We start from the raw sequence: 21,125 nt of genomic DNA, 5'->3' as shown, positions 1-21,125 counted from the left end.
TTCTAGACAATCCCCTTTCAACACAAAATTAAGCAAAATTAAAACACAAATAAGCTGATTGTACAACATCTTCAAAAAAGATCATTGTATCAAAATTGAGTTTATAACAACAAATGCATTGGGTAGAGATCCAATTTTAAATGTTTTGGACATTTTCAAGGTTCAGATATCTAGGTGTTCTTAGCCGTTCTACCAAAATTACATTTCTCCTCTAAACTCAGTTTAAGCAAAAAAGTTATCCAATATTTCACCAAAAAAGGTGTGATGAGTAATAGGCCTAAAGAATTTGAAAGGTCCTTTCTGATCCCTGTGTTGAAAACAGTACAAAGGTGACACCCTGTGTACAAATTGGTAAACTACATTATACTGACCACACTTTGAGATATGAATTGTCCCTAAAGATTTCTCCAGATTTAATTTTGGTGGAGATAACTATGAATTAATAAAAAAGCTTCAGTCTGGTTTGATATGCAAACATTTTATTAGCAGCACACTGTATTATTTAGGTTGCCTAACACCAAAGATGAAAATGAAGTAATTTTCTCGATATGGTCTATCTTTGCCAATACATTTCTGACCTCTATCTACCTTATTTAAAACAAAAGGCCAGAGAATTCAATTTCAGAAAGACCATGCAATAATATTTGTGCTTGACACCAGGTTATTTGTCAAGGATTCACCTTCAATAAACAAAGGTTTATTAGTTTTATATTACTAGATAATAATGTAATTCAGTTAAAAGTGACTTGATTGTAATGGAGTAAAATTCTACGGTAACATAAAATAAAATATGCAAGTAAAACACAATTCTAAAATACAGTATTTTCTCTCCGATTTTAGTTACTCTCCAACTTGTAAACCATCATGAATTTAAACCCCCCCACACACATTCAGTCTATCTGTAATAATTAGTCAATACAATAATATGTTATTGTATAACACATTATATTATTGAATTCCTAAACTGGAATACTTATTTTTCTTAACACACAATTGATTCAACCTAAATTTGTTGCGTTTCTGACCTTTGACAGAAGCATGCACAAGTGAAGTCAGCACCATCTATTGAAGAAGGCGGGATCATTTTTCGCTTACTCGAAAAGAGCCAATCCGAGGTCAGATTTTCACATAGCAACCCCAATCCGCGAAGAGGAACTGTCAGGTTGCGAAGGTAGTGTTGGTGTACTGTAAGAACCAAGTGTTTCCTTTGGGCTCGCTGGCAGCTACGTTTGGTAGTAACAATCTGCCCATATATTTGTAAGTAACAGGCGTAAAACTCTACTACTTAAATATCAATTTGTCGCAAATTAATATGGCAAATCAGCTTGCAAGGTGAACGTAACCTTGTCTAAGAAGCATCTTTAAACCTAATTAGCGCAGGAAACTACGGTGCCATCCCCGATGGAGGGATCTTCCAAAGAAGGTGACCTCTTTACTGTGAAACACGAGCTGAAAAACGGTAAGTTATCTGCGAGCTAAACTTTTGAAGCGGTCGTATTTGAGTTTGCCAGTTATCCTTCGGAGACACGCACCCGTTAGCTGGCTAGCTAGTAAGAGACAACTGTCGGTGGACATTTACAGTGAGCGCAGCCGTTAACGTAGGAGTAAGTCCAACCGTGGCGGAGGAAGGCTAACGCTAGCCGACTTCCCTCGTTACTAGTCGGGCAAACACACCTCTTATCTCACGTCACCTACCCATTTCATTTGTGAGCTAACCGTGATACCCTGGTAAACCCATGTAACGTGAATAACAGTCACTAAAGCTAACTAAGAGTTAACTGCTGATGCGTAACTCCGCCAAATCAGATCAGTTCACGCAGCTGTGAACGCCTTCAATTGCGTGACGTTAATTACTAACGTTAAACGTTGCATTTTGTGCCTTTCCAGTGTTGTCTGTCTGTCAGCGGTCACGCGAGTTCTGCTCGGAGGAACAGACAGCTACACAGCTGTCAGGTCCTTGGAGTAAATGTTAGCTCGGCTTCAATTCTGCAAACCGCGCGGGGCAGAGTAACGTTACGTCTCTCTCTCATCGCGCCGAGTCCTACTGCCTTTATTTCACCAAATGACAGCAGCGGGTGAAGCGGCGTCGAGATGCAACGTTACAAACGGCACCTCGAAACATGTTTGTACTTTATCAGATTTAACAGGAAGTTGCACTCCGTGTGATTTCCCCACTAGCTGGTTGTTTAGGGGCGTGTCCACTGTTTGGCTGCAGGGGGGCTGCTGAACGGAGTTGGACAGTTGGTTTGTGATGATACACGGTGCTGCTGTTCAGGCTGCAACATGACTATGCTGCACACTCCCCCCATTCACTGCCCTGCCCTAAATATGCTGTCAGTCTAGTTGTTACTTGCACTTGGCTTTTTCTTATTTCTTATGTTCGGAATTCAAACAATTATCTTGAGGACATAGAGCGCAAAACAAGATTTTCCAACTGCATGTCAAGGATTTTTGTATTGAAAATGGTAAAATAAATACAACAAGTTACATAATCGTATGGTTTGACTACTCATGGTCATAGTTGTGTTTATGCTTTGCACGATACCACTCCAAATGACCACGTTGTGGAAATTTAGTTACAGTTGGATGTTGTTTCAACCTGAAAAACGTTATTAAAGGTAAGCTTTTTTTGTTGCAGGGGACATCATTAGTTCTCTTCTGTAGACTGTAGTCTTGCGTCTTGTCTAACAGTTGGGAAATCCTATCGTTGGACACTTCTGTCAGTCTATTAATATACGGCGAAATTCAACTTGTACTTGCGAGATGAGCTCGACAAAGGTGTTATGCAACCTAAACCCTTGACCTCAGATTTGAAGGACTGTGTTGTTGTTTTGCAATGATACTGTATGCAGTCAAAGTGTTCTAACGTTTGCAGCATTTCTCCTCCTGCGGAACAGGAGAAGAAGCGGTAAAGATTAAATCTGCCACTTTAATTGCTCAGTAACCTACTTTCACAGTGTGGGACACAAAGGATGTGTTCACAAAGGACATGCATGTCTAAGAGTGTGCTATGCTCAGTCATCTTTACAAGGAAGCCATGATTTAGAAAGACATGAGGAGTCGCTCACAGTGTGTGCTTACTTCACTGAAGATCACTGATGAAAGATAATGAAATAATTTTGCTGGTTAGTGTTGCAGATGTGCATGCAGTTGCTCGGAAGATGATCACATACTGCTTTTTTTTAGATCTTTGCTTAAATGAAGGAAGTTTGCTGCTGACACGTGTGGTTGTCTTTGCAGTTTTCGCTCATTTGGATTAAACAAATTCACCTGTGCAACATACTCAGTCTGTTACTGTTGGCTATATATTCATTTTTATCCCTTTCTGAATTTCCTCTGTTGTCTAGTGTTTTAAATCCCCAATCCTCCAGTTTAAATCCCACTTGCAGTCCGATTTAATTTGCCTCAAAGCATTATGGCTGTTAGTCTCTTTGTATCAGAAAGAAATAGACGAATACATGTTTTATACTATGGGTGCAAGTTGCAAAAGCAAAGGTACAGGAGAGGACTGTAAGGTGATGTAATGTGGTTTCTTGTGTCCAGCATCCGGCTAAAACGGCTTAAAACAGCTGATTCGAATGTATTTACAACTTTGCTGTGCCACAGTATTCGATAGACTTTCTTCACTATTGGTTCTTTGGCTTTTTGGATAATCTTTGTTTTTTCACCTTTTTTTTACCATTTAAGGACAAAAACTGCTCTACTGTAAAGAAAGAAAAAGAAAGTTTGCAGCATTGGAGCTGGTCTAAACCCTTTACAGTTTATAGTCCAATTTGCATCAAATACGCACCTATTCATAACTGTAATGTTTTCGTTCACATCTATATTATTTTTTAGTGAATGGCTTTTTGATTTGCTAATTCATAGCTTGACACCAATCATGCACACAGCAGTGCTGACAGTTCAGTGACTATTCATACATACATTTTCTCACGTTTCAGATTACCTTTAGGTAGTCAATCTGTGGAAAAACACCTAGAATAGAAATATTCTTGATTACTTTTTAAAGATGTCAATATGTAAAGTCTCATGTAATTTTTCTGTGAGTGAATAAGCCAATGGAATGTATCTACACTGACATATTATAACATTATGTTTTATCTATGGTTCTTAAGTATTGTAGCCTTAGGTCTATAAGAATTAAGTACTTTATCTCATTTGCAATAATAACAATTCATTATTGTAATATTTGATTTCTTCTCTGACTAGCCAACCTGACGGGCCATGTAGAGAGAGTGGGCATTGAAAATTTTGAACTATTAAAGGTCCTCGGCACAGGAGGTGAGTGAAAGTTTTATCTTTAGTCTCTTTACCATAATGTTATTTTGAGTTGATAATTTGCATTCCAGTCTGGCATCCAATATTGTGTGTCTTAAACCTTTGCTCTGCACTGATTTAAATTTTCCGTCCTTGTTTATCCGAAACCCCAGCATATGGAAAAGTGTTCCTGGTGAGGAAAGTGAGTGGCCATGATGCGGGGAAGCTTTATGCCATGAAGGTTTTGAAGAAGGCCACCATTGTACAAAAGGCAAAGACCGCCGAACACACGCGGACCGAGCGGCAAGTCCTGGAGCACATTCGCCAGTCTCCATTCCTCGTCACACTTCACTACGCCTTCCAGACGGATACCAAGCTGCACCTCATTCTAGGTTAGGGTTTTTGATGGAGTACTGCCATGTATGTTATGCCCTATACAAGTATTATAAGCTTCATGATTGTCTTTAATCCTGTGGGCGGAATGGGTTTTTGCCTGCTGAATAAGTTTGTAAAGTATTTGAAAAAGGAACTCCCATGTGATTTTGCATGAAACGTGACATGCATGATTTCCTTTGTTATAGATTATGTAAACGGTGGGGAGCTCTTCACACATTTGGTGCAAAGGGTGCGATTTAAGGAGCCAGAAGTGGCTTTGTACAGTGGAGAGATTGTGTCGGCGCTAGAACATCTACACAAGGTAACCTAACCGTGGATTAACACATCCATAGCCTCTTGTCTGTTCAGAAGGCATCTATTTATACGCATCTGATGTGTTTCACTTTCTTTTTGCAGCTTGGGATTGTTTACCGGGATCTGAAACTTGAGAATATTTTGCTGGATTCAAGTGGTCATATAGTTCTCACAGACTTTGGCCTCAGTAAGGAATTTGATCAGGTACAGAAAATGTGTATGTGTGTGGGTTTGTGTGTATATCCATATGCAGTATTTCTCATCAAAACGCATGTTTTGGATTCTTGAGGTCCAGCAGACATGATGAATGCATGTCCATCCTCATAAAACATTGGAAAATCAAATTTTTCTCATATATTCAATACTTAAAATCTAGATGACAAAGTCCAGCTCTCCTGCAGGCACCAAGAATGTGTTGTTGTTACGTTTGTATTTTTATGTGTCTGTTAAATTTGGTTGTTGTTAAAACAGGTGGAACGTGCATTTTCTGTCTGCGGCACCATTGAATATATGGCTCCAGAAATCGTGGAAGGAGGAGAGTCTGGACATGACAAGGTAATTTGTAGTTTTATGCTGTCGTCGGTTTGATGAAATTGGCTAAACAGTCTCCCCACTCTGCATTCCTGAATGTGTGCGCTCTCCAGGGAGATTTTTCATTTAATCTTTTAAACCACTCCCTGGTTGTTTAATTGTATGTATTCCAGGCGGTGGACTGGTGGAGCCTTGGCGTGTTGATGTATGAGCTTTTGACTGGCGGATCCCCCTTCACTGTTGATGGAAATGAGAACTCACACACAGACATTGCTAAGTATGGTTTCTCCCTCAGCCATAGTATTCAGCCAAGCTTTTGTTTAATCACTCTACAACTCTGACAATATCTCTCACACATCACAGGAGGATTTTAAAAAAGGATCCTCCCTTCCCCAAAGACATGGGACCTCTGGCCAAAGACCTCATCCAGCGTCTCCTTGTCAAAGATCCAAAGAAGAGATTGGGCTCAGGTCCTAATGGCGGGGAGAATGTAAAAAAACATCCGTTTTACCAGGTGGAGCACATTGCTTGTCTTGAATGGTTCACAATATTTAGAAAAGCTAAGTGGCAGCATGGGCTGTTAATCTTTATATTGGAGCTTTTGAGTAAGTTGCGTTTAGGAAAACCTGAGTGTTTGCATCAGCTATGTTAATAAGGACGGGTTTGAACCACAATGTTTTTCTCTAATTCCAAACTTTACTCTAGAAAATAAACTGGGAGGACTTGGCAGCTAAGAAGGTGCCGGCCCCGTTTAAGCCAGTGATTCGAGATGAGCTGGATGTTAGCAACTTTGCAGAGGAGTTCACAGAGATGGACCCCACCTACTCCCCCGCAGCTCTGCCTCAGAACTGTGACCGCATCTTTCAGGTGGGAGTTATGACTGATTTTTTATATTTGAACATTCCTTTGCACTCTCTGCAGGTCATCTATATTTGCATTTACTTTGTGCTCGAGTGTGTCTGGGCTCTAGTAGCAAGTAGTGTGAGGTGTTGACATGGATGAAAAATGCATTATGAACCATCCACTTTTTGTCTGTGACTATATTTGTCATCCTCCAGAGCGATTCAAGTAATCAAATGAAGTTTTGAATGTCCTCAAAAGGTTGCTGTAAGTCAACATGAGTCTGTCTGTGTGCACTGGTATTTCAAATTGACTAAAGACTCTTTTATTGAAGTAATTGCTGCCATATGCAGCTCTTATTGAAGTAACAGATGTGAATGACTATTTTTGATGTAGCTTTGAACCATAATATGGCCCACAACTCTGTGCCAGCTGATGGCTGTCTGATGTATTGCATGAAATTTCAACACTGATTGCCTTCTGGATCCTTGAGCTCGGTAGATCAATAGATCCATTAAAGGGCTTCTCTCATGGAATAAAAGGTTACACTTTGAGAGCATCACCACGTCTGTCTCGGTTACGCCTTCTGTCTTTGATTGCCAACTTCATCTTTGCTTTTTTCGCTCTCAGCTGCCATTCACATAGACTGAAATGTTGGGTTCTTTATAATTTGCAAGCCTAGCAATCTCTGAGATAACGACAGCAATCCCAATTTTAAATCGCGCACTTGCTCCCCCACGGTGCCTTACAAAACAAAATTAAAATTGCATTAAGACCGCCAAGATGTAATTTCACAGCAGAGCAATCAAATATTCAAGCCCGGCAATTTAGGGCATCTCATTCATTCACCACCCATCCTTCCGTCCATCCATGGCTGTCACTACATACCAAACAGCTGTTTGTGTCGGTGAAAAGGGGGGGAGAGAGAGAGAGGGGGGGAGAGAGAGAGATTAATACCATCTCAAAGCTTTGGGTCCCCCACAGCTGGAATTAAGCAGGCAACGCTCCACAATGACAGGTCTAACAATTGGAACAGCTGGATGGCCACTGTCACTCCTCACTCATAAAGCCAGAACTGGGTTTATAGTGGAGTTGACAGGCTGGTTTGATGTGGGAAACGCTGAAGACAAAAGACAAACAATTTGTAGTTTGATTTTAAATATGGAAATGTACAGAGCACATTAAGTGTCTACCAATCCCTGTGTTGCATTAAATAAAGTATTATCAAGAGGATTATGATGCTGCAAATTATATTTGAGGCTGCAGTCCAGGCAGCAACAGTTGTTTCATTTCCTTCTGTTCTCATATCCAACCCTCACTTTAAAATGTAAACACTGAGAGTTTGTGTATTTCTTTGTGCAGGGCTACTCTTTCATGGCCCCCTCCATCCTGTTCAAGAGGAATGTGGTGATGGATGACCCTGTCCAGCTGTTTGGAGTCTCCGAGAGGCCGGGCTCTGCTGCGGTGGCCCGCAGCGCCATGATGAAGGTAAGACGAATGCACTCGGATTTGCGGCACAAACACACTTAAGATAATGGCTGCTGTCACAGACCGATGATGCTTTTTTCCTTCTCCTCTCAAACTTTTTTCCCTACTGTATTTGTTTTAATCCCCCCTCAGCTCACTGTGCTCAACATGTTTTTATGCCATTTTCTTTACAAACAGGAAGCTGCTTCTTGCAGTGTTCTTCAATCTTAATACAGATCTGGATAATCTACATTTTTTCACATTTGTCACTTTCAGGATTCTCTTTTTTTATGTAACTGAAATCATTAAACTGCACAGAAAAGAGAAAAGGTTTGCTCCTAAAATGGTTTTCTTGAACTGCATTTGATCAGTGGGTGGTGATTAACGTTTAAGAACATGAAAGAAAAAAAGTAATCTCAAATGAAGGTCATGAAATAATATTTCATTAACATGTCAAAAAGATTATAGTAGGGTGTCAGAAAAAAATAGAATAGAATAGATTAAATGAAATTACCTCAATTAAAAAATGGCTTCAATGATTTCAAGATAGTATAAAGTAAATCGTACTTCCATTTAATTTAGTCATTATCTACGTAAAGATTCACACAGGTAAGGAATAAATGTCTAATATACGGTATTTATATTAACCATGTCACCTGATTCAATAACCACTGACAACAGCCGGACCCCTGAAGTCTCTTAGTATGTCATAATAGTCCAAATGTAGTCTGTCAAATATAAAAATATTTGACCATAAGTAAAGCATGTTCAAAATTGATTTAATGAAAAGCAATAGTTCATAATGGTAAAAAGTTAGCAGGTTGCAAAAAAACATCATAAAAAGTCATAGTATTTGTAATTATTGAACTCTGGGGATTTGTGGTTTTAACGTTTATTTCACCAAACAACTTGTTTTGGTCCACTATCACCGCTCCGCAGGACTCTCCTTTCTATGTGAGTTATGAGATGGACCTGAAGGACAGTGCTTTAGGAGAGGGGAGCTTCTCTATCTGCAGACGGTGCACACACAAGAAGACTGGACAAAAATACGCTGTCAAGATTGTCAGCAAGAGGTAACAACTCTCATCCTACCTGCTCCGAAGTGTTTGTCTACTCGAAAAATCAGATGCCTCTCCCTGGCAGAACTTGGACACTTTTCTAAGCCTCCTTTAAACAATATATTTCAATGAAAATGAATTTAGTCTTACATTGATAGTTGCCAGATGTGGGTTAGGATTATTTAAATACATCTCTGCTTACAAACATGCATTTTTTTGCTAAAAACTGCACAGAAAACAACAAGCTTTGATTGTGCTTGTTGACTGCAGTCCTACACGTCACTCTGCCACTGACATTGTGGCACCAGGTATTATGACTTTTATAAGAGTAAGCTTCACCGAGGCAAACCACCTGACACAAACACATGATCCTTCTTCTACATTAGATGGAATTCATCTGTCAGGTGAAGAGAATAAGCAGAGCAAATCTATAAAAAAAAATATATACATGGAGATGTGCAGTCTGAAATAAAAAAATGTAACGGTTTGAGAACTGAAGCTTGTGTTCTACCAGGTGAATTTTTGGAAATAAGCCCAGCCCATACAAAAAAGTTAGATAAAGAAAAGATATTCAGTTTTTTTTTTTTTTTGCAAGTATTCAACAGCTATATCATTTATAATAAAAGTCAATGAGAGGTGTCTTGTATAGACCAAAAGGTCTTTGTACTCGTGTTATATTTTGTAATTGTTATTGGGCTTCCTGCTTGTGTTTGCTGTAGGATGGAGGCACAGACTCAACGGGAAATGGCGGCCCTGAAGCTCTGTGATGACCACCCGAACATTGTCAAGTTACATGAAATTTACCACGACCAGGTAAGGTTAATCGCTGCAGAATCTAGTGTAACTCTGCTTTGCCTCTCTATGGAGCTTGTGGAGGCTGCTGCTTTAGTAAGTGCTGTAACTGGAACAAAGCAGATTAATGGGGATGATGGAAGCCCTCAAGCTCTCTTTCTTTATCTCTTCGTTTTTATCCCATAAACATTTACCTGTGTGCTCGACGTTTCACACTAAAGGTATTTTTAAACTGCAGCTGTTCAAACCACCATTTTGTCCCACTAAATAGAATCAACCTGGATGTTCTTGTGTTGCTAATTGAGTTGCGCACTCAAATCGAACAAAGTGTGCATGTGTTCCAACTGTAGCTTACCCCGGTTGTAGGGATGTATGTCCGTGTGGCAGACTGTGTACAGGTTCATTAGCCCCGGTCCTTCAAGCCCAGGAGCACCACTTTAGTCCTGATGAGCTCAGTGGGGTTATTACAGTACCTCAGAGCCCTGTGACCCAGATCAAAGCAGTGCTGCCTCGCCTTGACCGAATTCTGCTTTTGTTCCCAAAGCCTAGCACTAATGACAAAGTCCTACCCCGTCGCCCGACCCATTATTCCCTTCCTATTTTGTTTAGCCCCTTTCACTTTTACTCGATACCATTATGGTTTGATCTCAGCATCACGGGATCGGGAATCTGCTTTTTTTTAATATTATCTTATATTTATTATTCAACAAAGAAATGTTCATCCAACATTTCACACGTTAAGATTCAGCTGTTTCAGAAATCTTCAGGCTGTAAAAAAATATTTTTGAGGATATCAAATAATAATGGTTACACATGAGTATAGTTTGGTGAGAATATGTTCTGTGTGTGTTCTGCTGTAGCTCCACACGTTCCTGGTTCTGGAGCTGCTCGGTGGAGGGGAGCTGCTGGAGAGGATCCGCAGGAAGCAACATTTCAGTGAAACAGAGGCTAGCCGCATCATGCGGAAACTGGTGTCAGCTGTCAGTCACATGCACGATGTGGGAGTGGTGCACAGGGACCTTAAACCGGAGGTATTGGACGCACACTCAGCCGGAAAAATGGTCAAAATGGTTTTCTGTCTGAGCAAAGTCTTTTTGATGGATTATAAACTTTTAAAACTGAATTTTTCTGAAATTATCAAGATCTGCGGTATTGTCATTCTGACAATCTTCCACACAACAAAAGTCAAATTGTTTGACCCTAACATGGGTCAAAAGTACCTGGTCAGATAGGCCCTGATGTCCAATTTAGTTCACTCTCGAGTGGACCAGTTTTACTGAGCAGAAAGAAATGATTGCTGTTCGTGTCTCCAATTGCTTCGTAGAACCTGCTCTTCACGGACGACAGTGAGAACTCGGAGATAAAAATCATAGACTTTGGCTTCGCTCGCCTCAAACCACCAGACAATCAGCTCCTGAAGACTCCCTGCTTCACCCTGCAATACGCAGCACCAGAGATACTCAAGTATGACGGCTATGATGAGTCCTGTGACCTGTGGAGTCTGGGGGTCATTCTGGTGAGTAGGTGTGGGACACCGGAGCCATGCTCCGGTTAAAATGAAATTTGACTGAGGGAGAATCATTCACTATTAACTCCACATTTGCCCGCCGGGAAATAAACAAATGAGCAGCCTGTTAAGTGTTTTATTTTACAGCAAGTTGACTGATTGTTGATTAAAATAAGTTGTTTAACCAATAATTTGATCACTTTTGAATTTTCACATTTATTCAAACCGACGTAATGATTTCACATTGGGTGGAAGAAATGCTGTAAACCATAAACCAAAATATTCATTATTGGCATGATGTTGGTTTGCTTGTGAAACAAATCAATTTCTGCAAACATTTATGAAGAGAGAGGGATTTCACTTTTAAAACCCTGAGTAGTGTATTAACATTTTAAAATTCAATTTTTTTTTTTTCAAGCACATGTTATACTTTTTTTGATATTTGATATCATCAGATGAAAAGTTACTGAGGACACTTCTTCTTGCAGACTTTGACGATGCTCGGTCAGGAGTAGGATGAAATAACAGATCGTTTATTCGGCCTCTCCATTATTGGTTAGCAGTTAGAGACCTACTTTAGACCGCCACGTTCCACAATGCCCCAGAAAAGTGACCTGATTATAAGAATGTATATTTGAAGTATTTAAAAAAATATATATTTTTGAAGTATTGTCTCATAATGTTAACCAGATTAATGTTTAATCATGAGCTCCACACGGCGATGATTTGTTGACGTTATGCAGTGTATGGATTCGTAATTTGCTGCAGGCCCCCCTCTGTGCGTCTGAATGCACTCATGTATGTTTGCATATTAGTGCATGTTTTGTTTGATCGTATTTGCATGATATTCATCTCCTTCTCTTGTTTAGCACTGCATCCTTCAGCATCCTGTGGTGAGCCCAGGCAGTTTAATACTCACCACGGAGCAACCTGCCCGGGTGTCAGAGCTGGTTAAGACGGCACTGATACGATAGTGGAAATGTTATCTTAATTAAACTTTTTTCAGTGTAGAGGAGGAAAATGCAAATAAGAATGTTAAGAGAGAGATTTCTGTAATCGAGCCAAACAGAATCTGGGCTCTGTGTGCAACTGTTGTCTGACACTGATGCCCCCTGGGGGGATATGAGAGTAGTGTGCTTCATGGAGCTTTGATGAAATGGGTTCTGACAAGCTGGGTGCACAAAGCCCTGGAAGCAAAGTGAGCAGACACAGAGAGGGAGGGAGAGTTCAGGACTGATCCTGCGCTGCCGAAAGGGCTCTTCCCAACCACTGTCATTATAATTAGAAAATCAGATGTAAGTGGGCCAAGGTGAGAGCATACTGTTCACTCATCTCGGCACAGGCCGCTCATGTTTACTGCTGTTGCAGCCACGGTCAACAACATGCAGCCTAACAGTGGAGTATTTGTGTATTATCGGTCAAGGGCTCCTTATAAAAGCATGATTTCTTTTGGTCTTTTAACAGCAGATCTGTTTTAACACCGTTCAGTTTCTGCGGTTTCCCTTTTTCAGTTACTTTCCCAGCTCATTACAGGCAACATGATTTGCAAAACAAGCATGTAGCATATCCTGCACTACACTGACAAAACATGTCCACTTTATCTAGATATTTAAGCCGTAAAACTGTATTCATGGTGACTTGACAGCAGAGAGTGGGGTTTTCCTCTGTTTGCAGTACACCATGTTGTCCGGGCAGGTGCCGTTTCAGTGTCGGGAGAAGAGCCTGACCCACACCAGTGCTGAGGATATAATGAAAAAAATCAAACAGGGAGACTTCTCTTTTGAAGGCGAGGCCTGGAGGAATGTGTCCCAGCAGGCCAAGGACCTGATACAAGGTGAGGGGGGGGGGGGGAGATTGATTGAACACTGGCCTTCTTCCACTCCAATTTCAGATTTTCAGACAAAATATTTGTTGTGTATGGAGTTGATTTAGACACAGATTTAATGATTTGTTCCTGCAGAGTTGTTGACCGTGGACCCAAACAAGAGGATTAAGATGTGTGGCCTACGTTACAATGCCTGGATCCAGGACGACAGCCAGCTGTCCTCCAACCCGCTCATGACCCCGGACATTCTGGGCTCCTCCACTGCCTCCGTCCACACTTACGTCAAAGTTACCTTTAATGTAAGAGCTGACCAGCAGCGCAGGCTTCTTTCAGATTTAGGTTAAAAGTCCTTAGGCGTGTTGTTTGTTGAACAATTTCTACAAAACTGCTGCTGCTCATTACCAGAAAGCTACTCTTAGACACATATTATTAGTATATTATTTATTTTAAGTGTACCGTTAGGTTAGTTTCCCAAAGTCAAGGGAAGTTTTTAAAAGTACACTGTGAAATTCATGATTGACGCATTTTGATTTTATTTGGAAAAACGTGTTTGATAATGAGCGAGAAAGCATTCAGGGATGCACTGATCAGATGCTGGATTACCATCAGTGCTTATGCTGACACTGAAGGATTAAAGGGCTGCTACTAACGATTATTTTAATAATGGCTTAATCTGTTTGTTTTTTTCTTTTTCGATTAACCAGTGAATTGGGTAAAAGAAAAAAGAATCATTCCATTTCCTATCTTTTTTCGGGAGTTAGTTTGGGGTTGTAATAGTTAAAATGTAAATGGACTAACACAAAACAGATGTATGCTTTACATCCGACTTGGTACCGGGCCACAAAGCTTTTTATCTTGAAGAATTGCCGCTTGTCCATCTTGTGTGCAGCCGTGTGCAGTAAACTACTATTGAGGGGCGTAATAATCACACGAAATTCACACTCTTTTTATAATCAAATTTGATTGATTTGTTGTTGCAGCCTTTTGTGCATCTTTTTTTTTGCAAAATAAATAATTCATCTTAGTAACGCAATCACCTATCCACCTATCCCCCCCCTTTTTTTTCTTAGGCATTTAACAAATGTAAGCGAGAAGGTTTCCGCCTACAAACGGTGGACAAAGCGCCACTAGCCAAGAGGAGGAAGATGAAAAAGACAAGTACCAGCACAGAGACCCGCAGCAGTTCCAGTGAGAGCACCCGGTCCTCGTCCTCCTCCTCCCAGTCACAGGAGAAGACGTTCCCAGAGGGCAACACCAAGCCGCAGCCTTCCAACATCACGCCTGTCAACACGCCCGTTGCCCTGGTAACCGACTCTGAGCCCCGACCTGAGCATCCAGCCTTTCACTTCTCAGAAGGAGAGTAAAAGAAAAGGGGAAGTTCGGACAGTTTTATGACCCACGGGACAGCTTGGACCAGCGTAGAGACGTCTCTCTTCTCTTCCCCGTCGTCCTGGCAGCGCTCTGCATCCGGCTCCATTTGCATGGACATCCGCACGTGTCCAAAAAACCCAGCATGCAGTACGAGCAGCAACGACTGTCACCTCAATATCCTTCACTAGCAATAGCCTATACCCTTTTTTCTGATTTTTCCTCTCTCACACAGACTGTTTCAATCAGGGACCGGACCAGGAAGAAGTCGTCACCAGTGTCCAAACTGGGAAAAGGGCTGCCCCACTGCCCCGGGCCCACACTGACAATGGAGAGACGCGGCTCGCTCTCTGTCAGCCCAACTCACCTTGTTACCTTGTCTTTGTCCATGCCTCCTGAGGTTCTAAAGGGAAAGTCAAAGTGTTTACATCATGGATTCTTTGTATTTTTGGGAGAAAAGAAATACGTCGGCGTGACGTTGGTCTACTTCTCTGCAAAATAGAGCAGGTTGTTTATATGTGAATTTTACAGACGATTTACAAGATTTATTTATGATGAGCTATATTGTTAATTTATTGATGGTCAATATTGATCTGAAAAGAAATAATGGATAGTGTAAAAAAAACTACAGTGTATGTATCAGCTTAACAAAGACTGTTTCCATTTAGTCAGATGGTTGTTCTTTCATCTTCAATCATCAGACATAATGCTTTAAGTAGGCTACACAGTTCTGCAGACGCAGTGAGCAACAAGAGATTATCACCATCCGCTGCTGCTTAATGGTTGTCAAATGTATGTTACCAAAGTCCTTTGGACTTTTTTTATGGAGGCTTTTACAATTTTAGGATTGAACTGCAGCTATTTCCAGTGGTCAAAAAAGTAACATCCTTGTTCATAAGGATTAAAAGATAAGGTAACCCTTTTAGAGGAACAACCAAATGTTGATGTAATGTGTTCAGCCAAATGTGTGATTTTATATTACTGTATGGGGAGTACTGCTGCCTGAGGGGATGTGACCCCACAAGAAGAGCTATATTTAGATTTATTTTTTCCCTCTGATGTGCGAGTATGACGATGTCAAGACTCAGCATTGCTGCTGTTTCCACATGGTTTGACCCTCAAGCCACTATTTACAAGCAGTTTGGATCCAATCAGCTTGGCGCGAGGTGTTGCGTCAAGAAATTTAAGGGTTGCGTTTTCCGAGCTCCAAGAAGCTAAAGCGTAACTTCAAGAGGTTTCCTTTTCAGATGAACCAAGATGAAGATGATGAAACAATTGTTTGAAATTTGATTTGCCAAGAAATGCAATTAAATCAGGTAATGGACAGGTTTGAGTACCTGAGTTAAGGGCCGTGATACATTAGGACATTAAATGCAATATAGTGCGGAAAGAAGAAAAAAAAATTGCCAATTGTGTCAGTGCCCAAAGTTTTAAACCTACTGCAAAACATGTACCCTTTATAAAAAGGTCCCTGAGGGTCGACCTTACTTTGGGCACCATCCCTTGCTCTATTTACCATGTTGTACAGCATGACGGAAATGGTGATCTTTGCACTGTGTGACAGCTCACATGTTGAGGTCGATATCTGGTTGGTATTTGCTCCCAAGTGCATCAACCTCTTCTTTCACTGTTTTTATGGCCGTTTTGGGAAAGTTCTCAATTGATGTAATGTGAGTTTGTTTACTTGCACATTTAAATATGTCTGATTTAATTCCGGACTGTGAGCTTTTACTGTTTTAACACCAAAACCCCTCTTTACAATAGCCTGTATATTGTACTGTCCCGATGTCCCGAGCTCTAGTGTTAGCCAGGAGAGTTACAACAGTAAATGCTGTGCTCTGTTAATTGCAAGTATGTGTTAGTGTGTTGTCTCATGATGATTTGTGAAATACTGTGTTCTGTTCATATGTACAGAGGTATTTGTGATCAGCCCGTGAAACCGCCTGGACGCAGTTTCTCCTGATTATTTAGGATACAACCTCTAGTTGGACAAGTTTGTGCGTTTAACCACACTCCCTCATCTTCTTCCATTTAATGCACTCTGAATTTGAACCAAAGCATTAACTTCAAGGTAGCTGCTCTAAGCTCCATGAGATATTTCCTTTCATGCAAATATGCAAAAAGATGCTTCACATTCACCAAGGACCCTGTTTGTTTAGTCCAACTGATGAAACTGAGTTGTTTTACTTTGTGTTTTTTTTTGTGAAGAGATTCTTAATTCTTCTACTTAATTCTGTCCATATGCAGCACATAATTATGCTTAAATCTATGCATCAAATGTCACTATTTGTGTTGCTTTTGCCATCTTAAAAAGACCTCGCCATGATGCGTAAAAAGGGCGCCATGTACATACAGTGTATTTTACCCTGATACTATCAGCCACAATAGAAACAGCAAAGTAGAATCCGTTGGCTGTGTGAATCCTTGGAGCTGAACACTACAAAGCTCTTGTCTAACTTAGTTCGCATGAGTTCCCCGTCTCTGCCTCATTAAGCCTCTTTTCTCTTGTTTGGGTGTATTAATAGCTCAAGAGGAGGAAGAGGAAAAGTGGCCTATATTGAGCTCCGCTCTGGGAGCCAGGCTCTATTAGCTGATGTGCTGCACTGCTGTTTGTTCCAAAGAAAATAGCGTACGCCGCACACTGCCTCTGTGGGACCCAGCTCGCTTCCCTTCGTAGGGGAAATAGCAGAGTAGCACAGGAAACGGTCCGTTTAGTACAAACGTAGAGGGCAGATTATTTTAAACTAGATCCCCCCCCCCCCTTGATGAACAAAGAACAAAAAAATGTTTTTGATTTGGTGTCCCATTGGCTGTGATACATTTTTGTTCATTGGTTCCCTGAGAATTAAATGAAAGATCACTGTCCTGCGAACAGTGCTTCATCCATTTCTGCTTTTCTCCGAGTCTCCAACCTGATATTATAAACCTTTTGTACCCTTATGAAGCATTAGCGGCTGACATTTGGACTGTTGTATCACTAAGTGACTGCATTTTTAACCGTAGGACCTGGGGAAGCTCTTACTTCTGTCAGTCATCTGTGAGACCGGTGTTGGTGCCAGAGCCCAGGGTGTCGTCTTGCTGTCGTGGGTTCGTTTTCTGTGTGACCGATGCTGCGACTAGTGTGGCTCTGAGATCCGATGGAGCTGTCCACGGTGCTGAAGTCACCAAACTACTGCAAGTGTGGAAAAGGTCATAGAAAGTATTTTATGAAAGCATCTAAAGAAAAAAAGTTAAAGTACCAGTCAAAAGTTTGGATACACGTTCTCATTCAATTGAATGAGTTCCAATGAAAAAAAGTTTACACTGTTATGTGGATTATCAAAACTGACTTGAACATTATTTGTGTAAATATAAATGACAGTTTCAAAGGTAATTCTGGTGGCCACTTGAAACCAAAAGGTAGATGCTACTTCTGAGAAAAATGTTCCGACACTTTCCAGAGAGGTCGTCATCACAATCTGCTACAGAAGGGCACGTTTGACTTGCTCAAAGGCACTTCGACAGCAACGTTCGGGCTTGAGCATGTGTATTTATTTGGGTCACTCAGGCCGGTGTTACTCTGTTAACAGATATGTGCAAGAAAAGAAGGTTTTACTGTTTTGCTTCAATGAGGGAAACATTGAAGAGATTCAAGGTTTGAAGAGTTATTTGAAGAGTCCTCATGCCAACTTGTCACTTTCGACTTGATCACCATCGTCTTCGTCACCATCATGCATGTGACACTGATTCCTGACAGTTCTTCTCAATTTCCATCAATTCTTATCATATTCTTAGTCAGGTTGTTACTGAAGCGTGTCAACAGGTACTGTAGCAGTGATTCCCTTTGAGTTTGGTTGATATTAAACTGTTTAAAAACATGCAATCAAGCTTTAAAAGGCAAAACTTTGCACTCTCATTTTTTTCATGCGATTGATTTTTGTAAAAAAAAAAGAGCAAAAATGTAACTTATTCATCCGTCTGTTTTTTTTTGCTGTGGGCCAAACGTCTGAGCCCATAATATTAGTACAATAGTACTTTTATGAGGACCCATCCTGTGCACACCTTCTTAGGGCACTGTGAACTTCATCATTCAGGTCTTCAGGCACAGCATTGACATCCTGAGGAAGAAAACCTTGATTTGCTTCAATAAAGTCTTTACTTAGTGGCCTCAGAATGAGTCTTTTAACAGATATTTGGTTTCATTTTGAAGTGTATTACTGAAGATATTTTGTGATTCCAGGATTTGTGTGTACAAGCTATCAGAATGACAATAAATGTACGATGTCCTGTCCATTTATTTGTCTTTACTATTAAAGTGGGGAGAAATATTTTTTATATTTAAAAATGGTATTCAATGCACGTTAGGACCATGGGAACTTTGGTTCAACAAGCAGCCTCTAGATGGCAGTGTTTAATAAAGTGCACTTTCCTGTGCAGCATGAACTCCTTTCAGAGTTTACGATGTATTCATAGATGAGTAAAATATTAGATTGAGTTGAATATGCTTCCAAAGCAAAATCGAAATTCATCACGCTGTCTAGCCGGACTACAGTATAATCTGTATGTATGTACCTGGTTGATTAAATGCATATTTATAACCTAACTAAGATGTCTTAAAAAAGTGATCTGTACTGTAAATGTCCAGTCATATTATTTTTGTGCTCTGATTAGAAACATTGTGTGTCGTGTGGAAGCGAGAAAAGGTTTACAGTCTCTTTTAAAAAGCCAGTTTAAGATTAACCGAAATGTGATATTGTACGAACAAACAAGTGTGAGACACCTGAACGAGCTCTGCTGTGCATGACGAGATTTCCAGGGAACCTTTAAAGTGACCATAGAGAGCAGGGTTTGTGTTAGTAGATTTGTCCGGTTTAGTGTTTATTTAGGAAGTTAAGGATTGTATTATGTATCCTTTTAGAAAATATTCAACTGTTGTCACGTGTTGCAATAAAAATATGATCTAATATTACATCTATTCTCCAATCGGAGTACAGCCTGTGATTTTTTTCATTATCAACAAAAACGATTCATGGTTTCAACTAAAATATCAGATAACTTCCAAAACCAAAATGTACTTATGTATATTTATAGTTTTCTTCAGAGATCAGAAAACAGATCTTTCACAGATCTTTTCACATGTTGTGAGCTATAAAAACAATGCCTTTGCCATTTTTTCAAAATAACTATTGAAGTAGTGGCAGATTGCTTGGACTTTGGATAACAGATTAATTAGAAGCTCTTTTCTCCACAGAGGACGAAGCTTATGTTGTCTTAGCTGTTGTTACCTCCCATGTACTGACATGAGAGGACGCTCTTTAGCTCACAATCAGATGGATTGTGTCCGTTGAATCTGCTCATTAGAAAAGATAACTTCCATAAGGAATATTTGAGCTTTAGGGAAGCTCCCCTAAAAATGTTCTCTAGGTGACATGAAGTTATTTATTCCTAAACTGAACCAATATTTGTGTACAGGGAAGATCCAAATCAAAGCATTAAACTGGTCAAAGGCATCTAAGTACAGTTGCGTAATAGTTTTCCTCCTTTTCTTTTTTCTATCTGATTTTTCTCTCATCAAATCTAAACGTAATTCAAAACAAGTCTGCTGACGTTATCTTTAAGTGTTTGGTGGCCTCTGCAGGTCAGGATCTGCTTGATATCGTAATGCTGCACAATATTTAAAAAATAAATGCTGATATTATTTTCTAGGCATTGCTTTCAATGCACTTATTGTGGGTTCACCCCGCTTGCTTCTACAGTATTTGCAGCTGTACACATGGTGCACTCACTGAGCACTTTTGCCAGGGCTAATTTTACAATGCTTGTATGTGTGCATGACATCTATTTTCTTTGAGATCTCTGCACTAAAATACTATCCATTACTAAATAGTCTGTTGTAGACTGTGGTCAAGTATTCAGATGGACGGTCTGCACTCTAAAGTCCATCATTGGGTTTCATTTTTTAGGCGGGCTATTGGCTTTTAAATCAAGAATGGAGCAGAGAGGGTGCGCTGGGAACCAACGGGTTGGCGGTTTGAACCCTGCCTGCTCCATGTCAGATGTCAGATGTCAAAGTGTCCTTGAGCAAGACACCTAACCCTCAACTGCTCCCTGGGTGCCCCCAAGGCAGCCCACTGCTCCCACTGTGTGGGATGGGTGAAATGCAGAGAACAATTTCCTGTATGTAAAAAAAATACAATAAAAATGGCTTCTTCAAGAAAATCCAAATTACACACAAAAAACAACACTTGAAAATCCTTTTCAATTAATTTTTTTTTGTATTATTTCTTATGCCTTAACACATAGCTAGTAGCTATTACCAGTGATCTTGAAATCTGGAGAATAAGAAAAAAGGATTTATCAAAAAATACAGAGTAAAGTCAAGACAATGTGAGCCTTTGTTTCATAAATCACAATTCTGCTTATTTATGCAAAGCACCATTTCGTTCACCTTCAAAGCACTTTGTAAATAACCTGGAACAATTCCACTTTCATGTCAACATCTATTGATGTCAACTAAGTTCCAGAATATTCTCCCCACTGTCAGTCAAATTCAGGTTAGCTGATTTTATAATGAAGTTGGCCTTTGACTACTTTTGATGGTGGCATGGAGAAACAGGAGAAGAAACTTCGGACATTACATATTTATATAATTATTACAAAAAGCAATTCTAATTATAACTTCAAGAGTTCTTGCTCACCAATGAAGCAGGAGAAAGTACCAAATTACATTTGCTGTCTATACAGATATAAAGTGGTATTTCTGTGAACTTGCAGGCGTACTTTTTAAAGTATTTCATAATAGTATTCAATA

General features: G+C 40.1%; 1 protein-coding gene across 1 annotated transcript; it reads left to right on the top strand.

Annotated features, from left to right (window-relative positions):
• Window positions 1-1,154: 1,154 nt before the first annotated feature.
• Window positions 1,155-18,605, top strand: rps6ka5 (ribosomal protein S6 kinase, polypeptide 5). The gene is made up of 18 exons (XM_037486573.2): window positions 1,155-1,257; window positions 1,376-1,459; window positions 4,210-4,281; window positions 4,431-4,649; window positions 4,839-4,954; window positions 5,050-5,151; window positions 5,419-5,502; window positions 5,652-5,755; window positions 5,842-5,992; window positions 6,184-6,345; window positions 7,681-7,806; window positions 8,725-8,858; window positions 9,563-9,656; window positions 10,496-10,666; window positions 10,960-11,151; window positions 12,817-12,976; window positions 13,103-13,266; window positions 14,038-18,605. Exons 2-18 carry the CDS (start codon window positions 1,402-1,404, stop codon window positions 14,329-14,331), a joined length of 2,403 nt encoding a protein of 800 aa, XP_037342470.1. The 5' UTR covers window positions 1,155-1,257; window positions 1,376-1,401; the 3' UTR covers window positions 14,332-18,605.
• Window positions 18,606-21,125: the final 2,520 nt, after the last annotated feature.

Source organism: Pungitius pungitius, chromosome 14 (genome assembly GCF_949316345.1).
Source record: "Pungitius pungitius chromosome 14, fPunPun2.1, whole genome shotgun sequence".
Taxonomy (NCBI): domain Eukaryota; kingdom Metazoa; phylum Chordata; class Actinopteri; order Perciformes; family Gasterosteidae; genus Pungitius; species Pungitius pungitius.
This window is presented reverse-complemented; position numbering and strand designations above follow the sequence as displayed.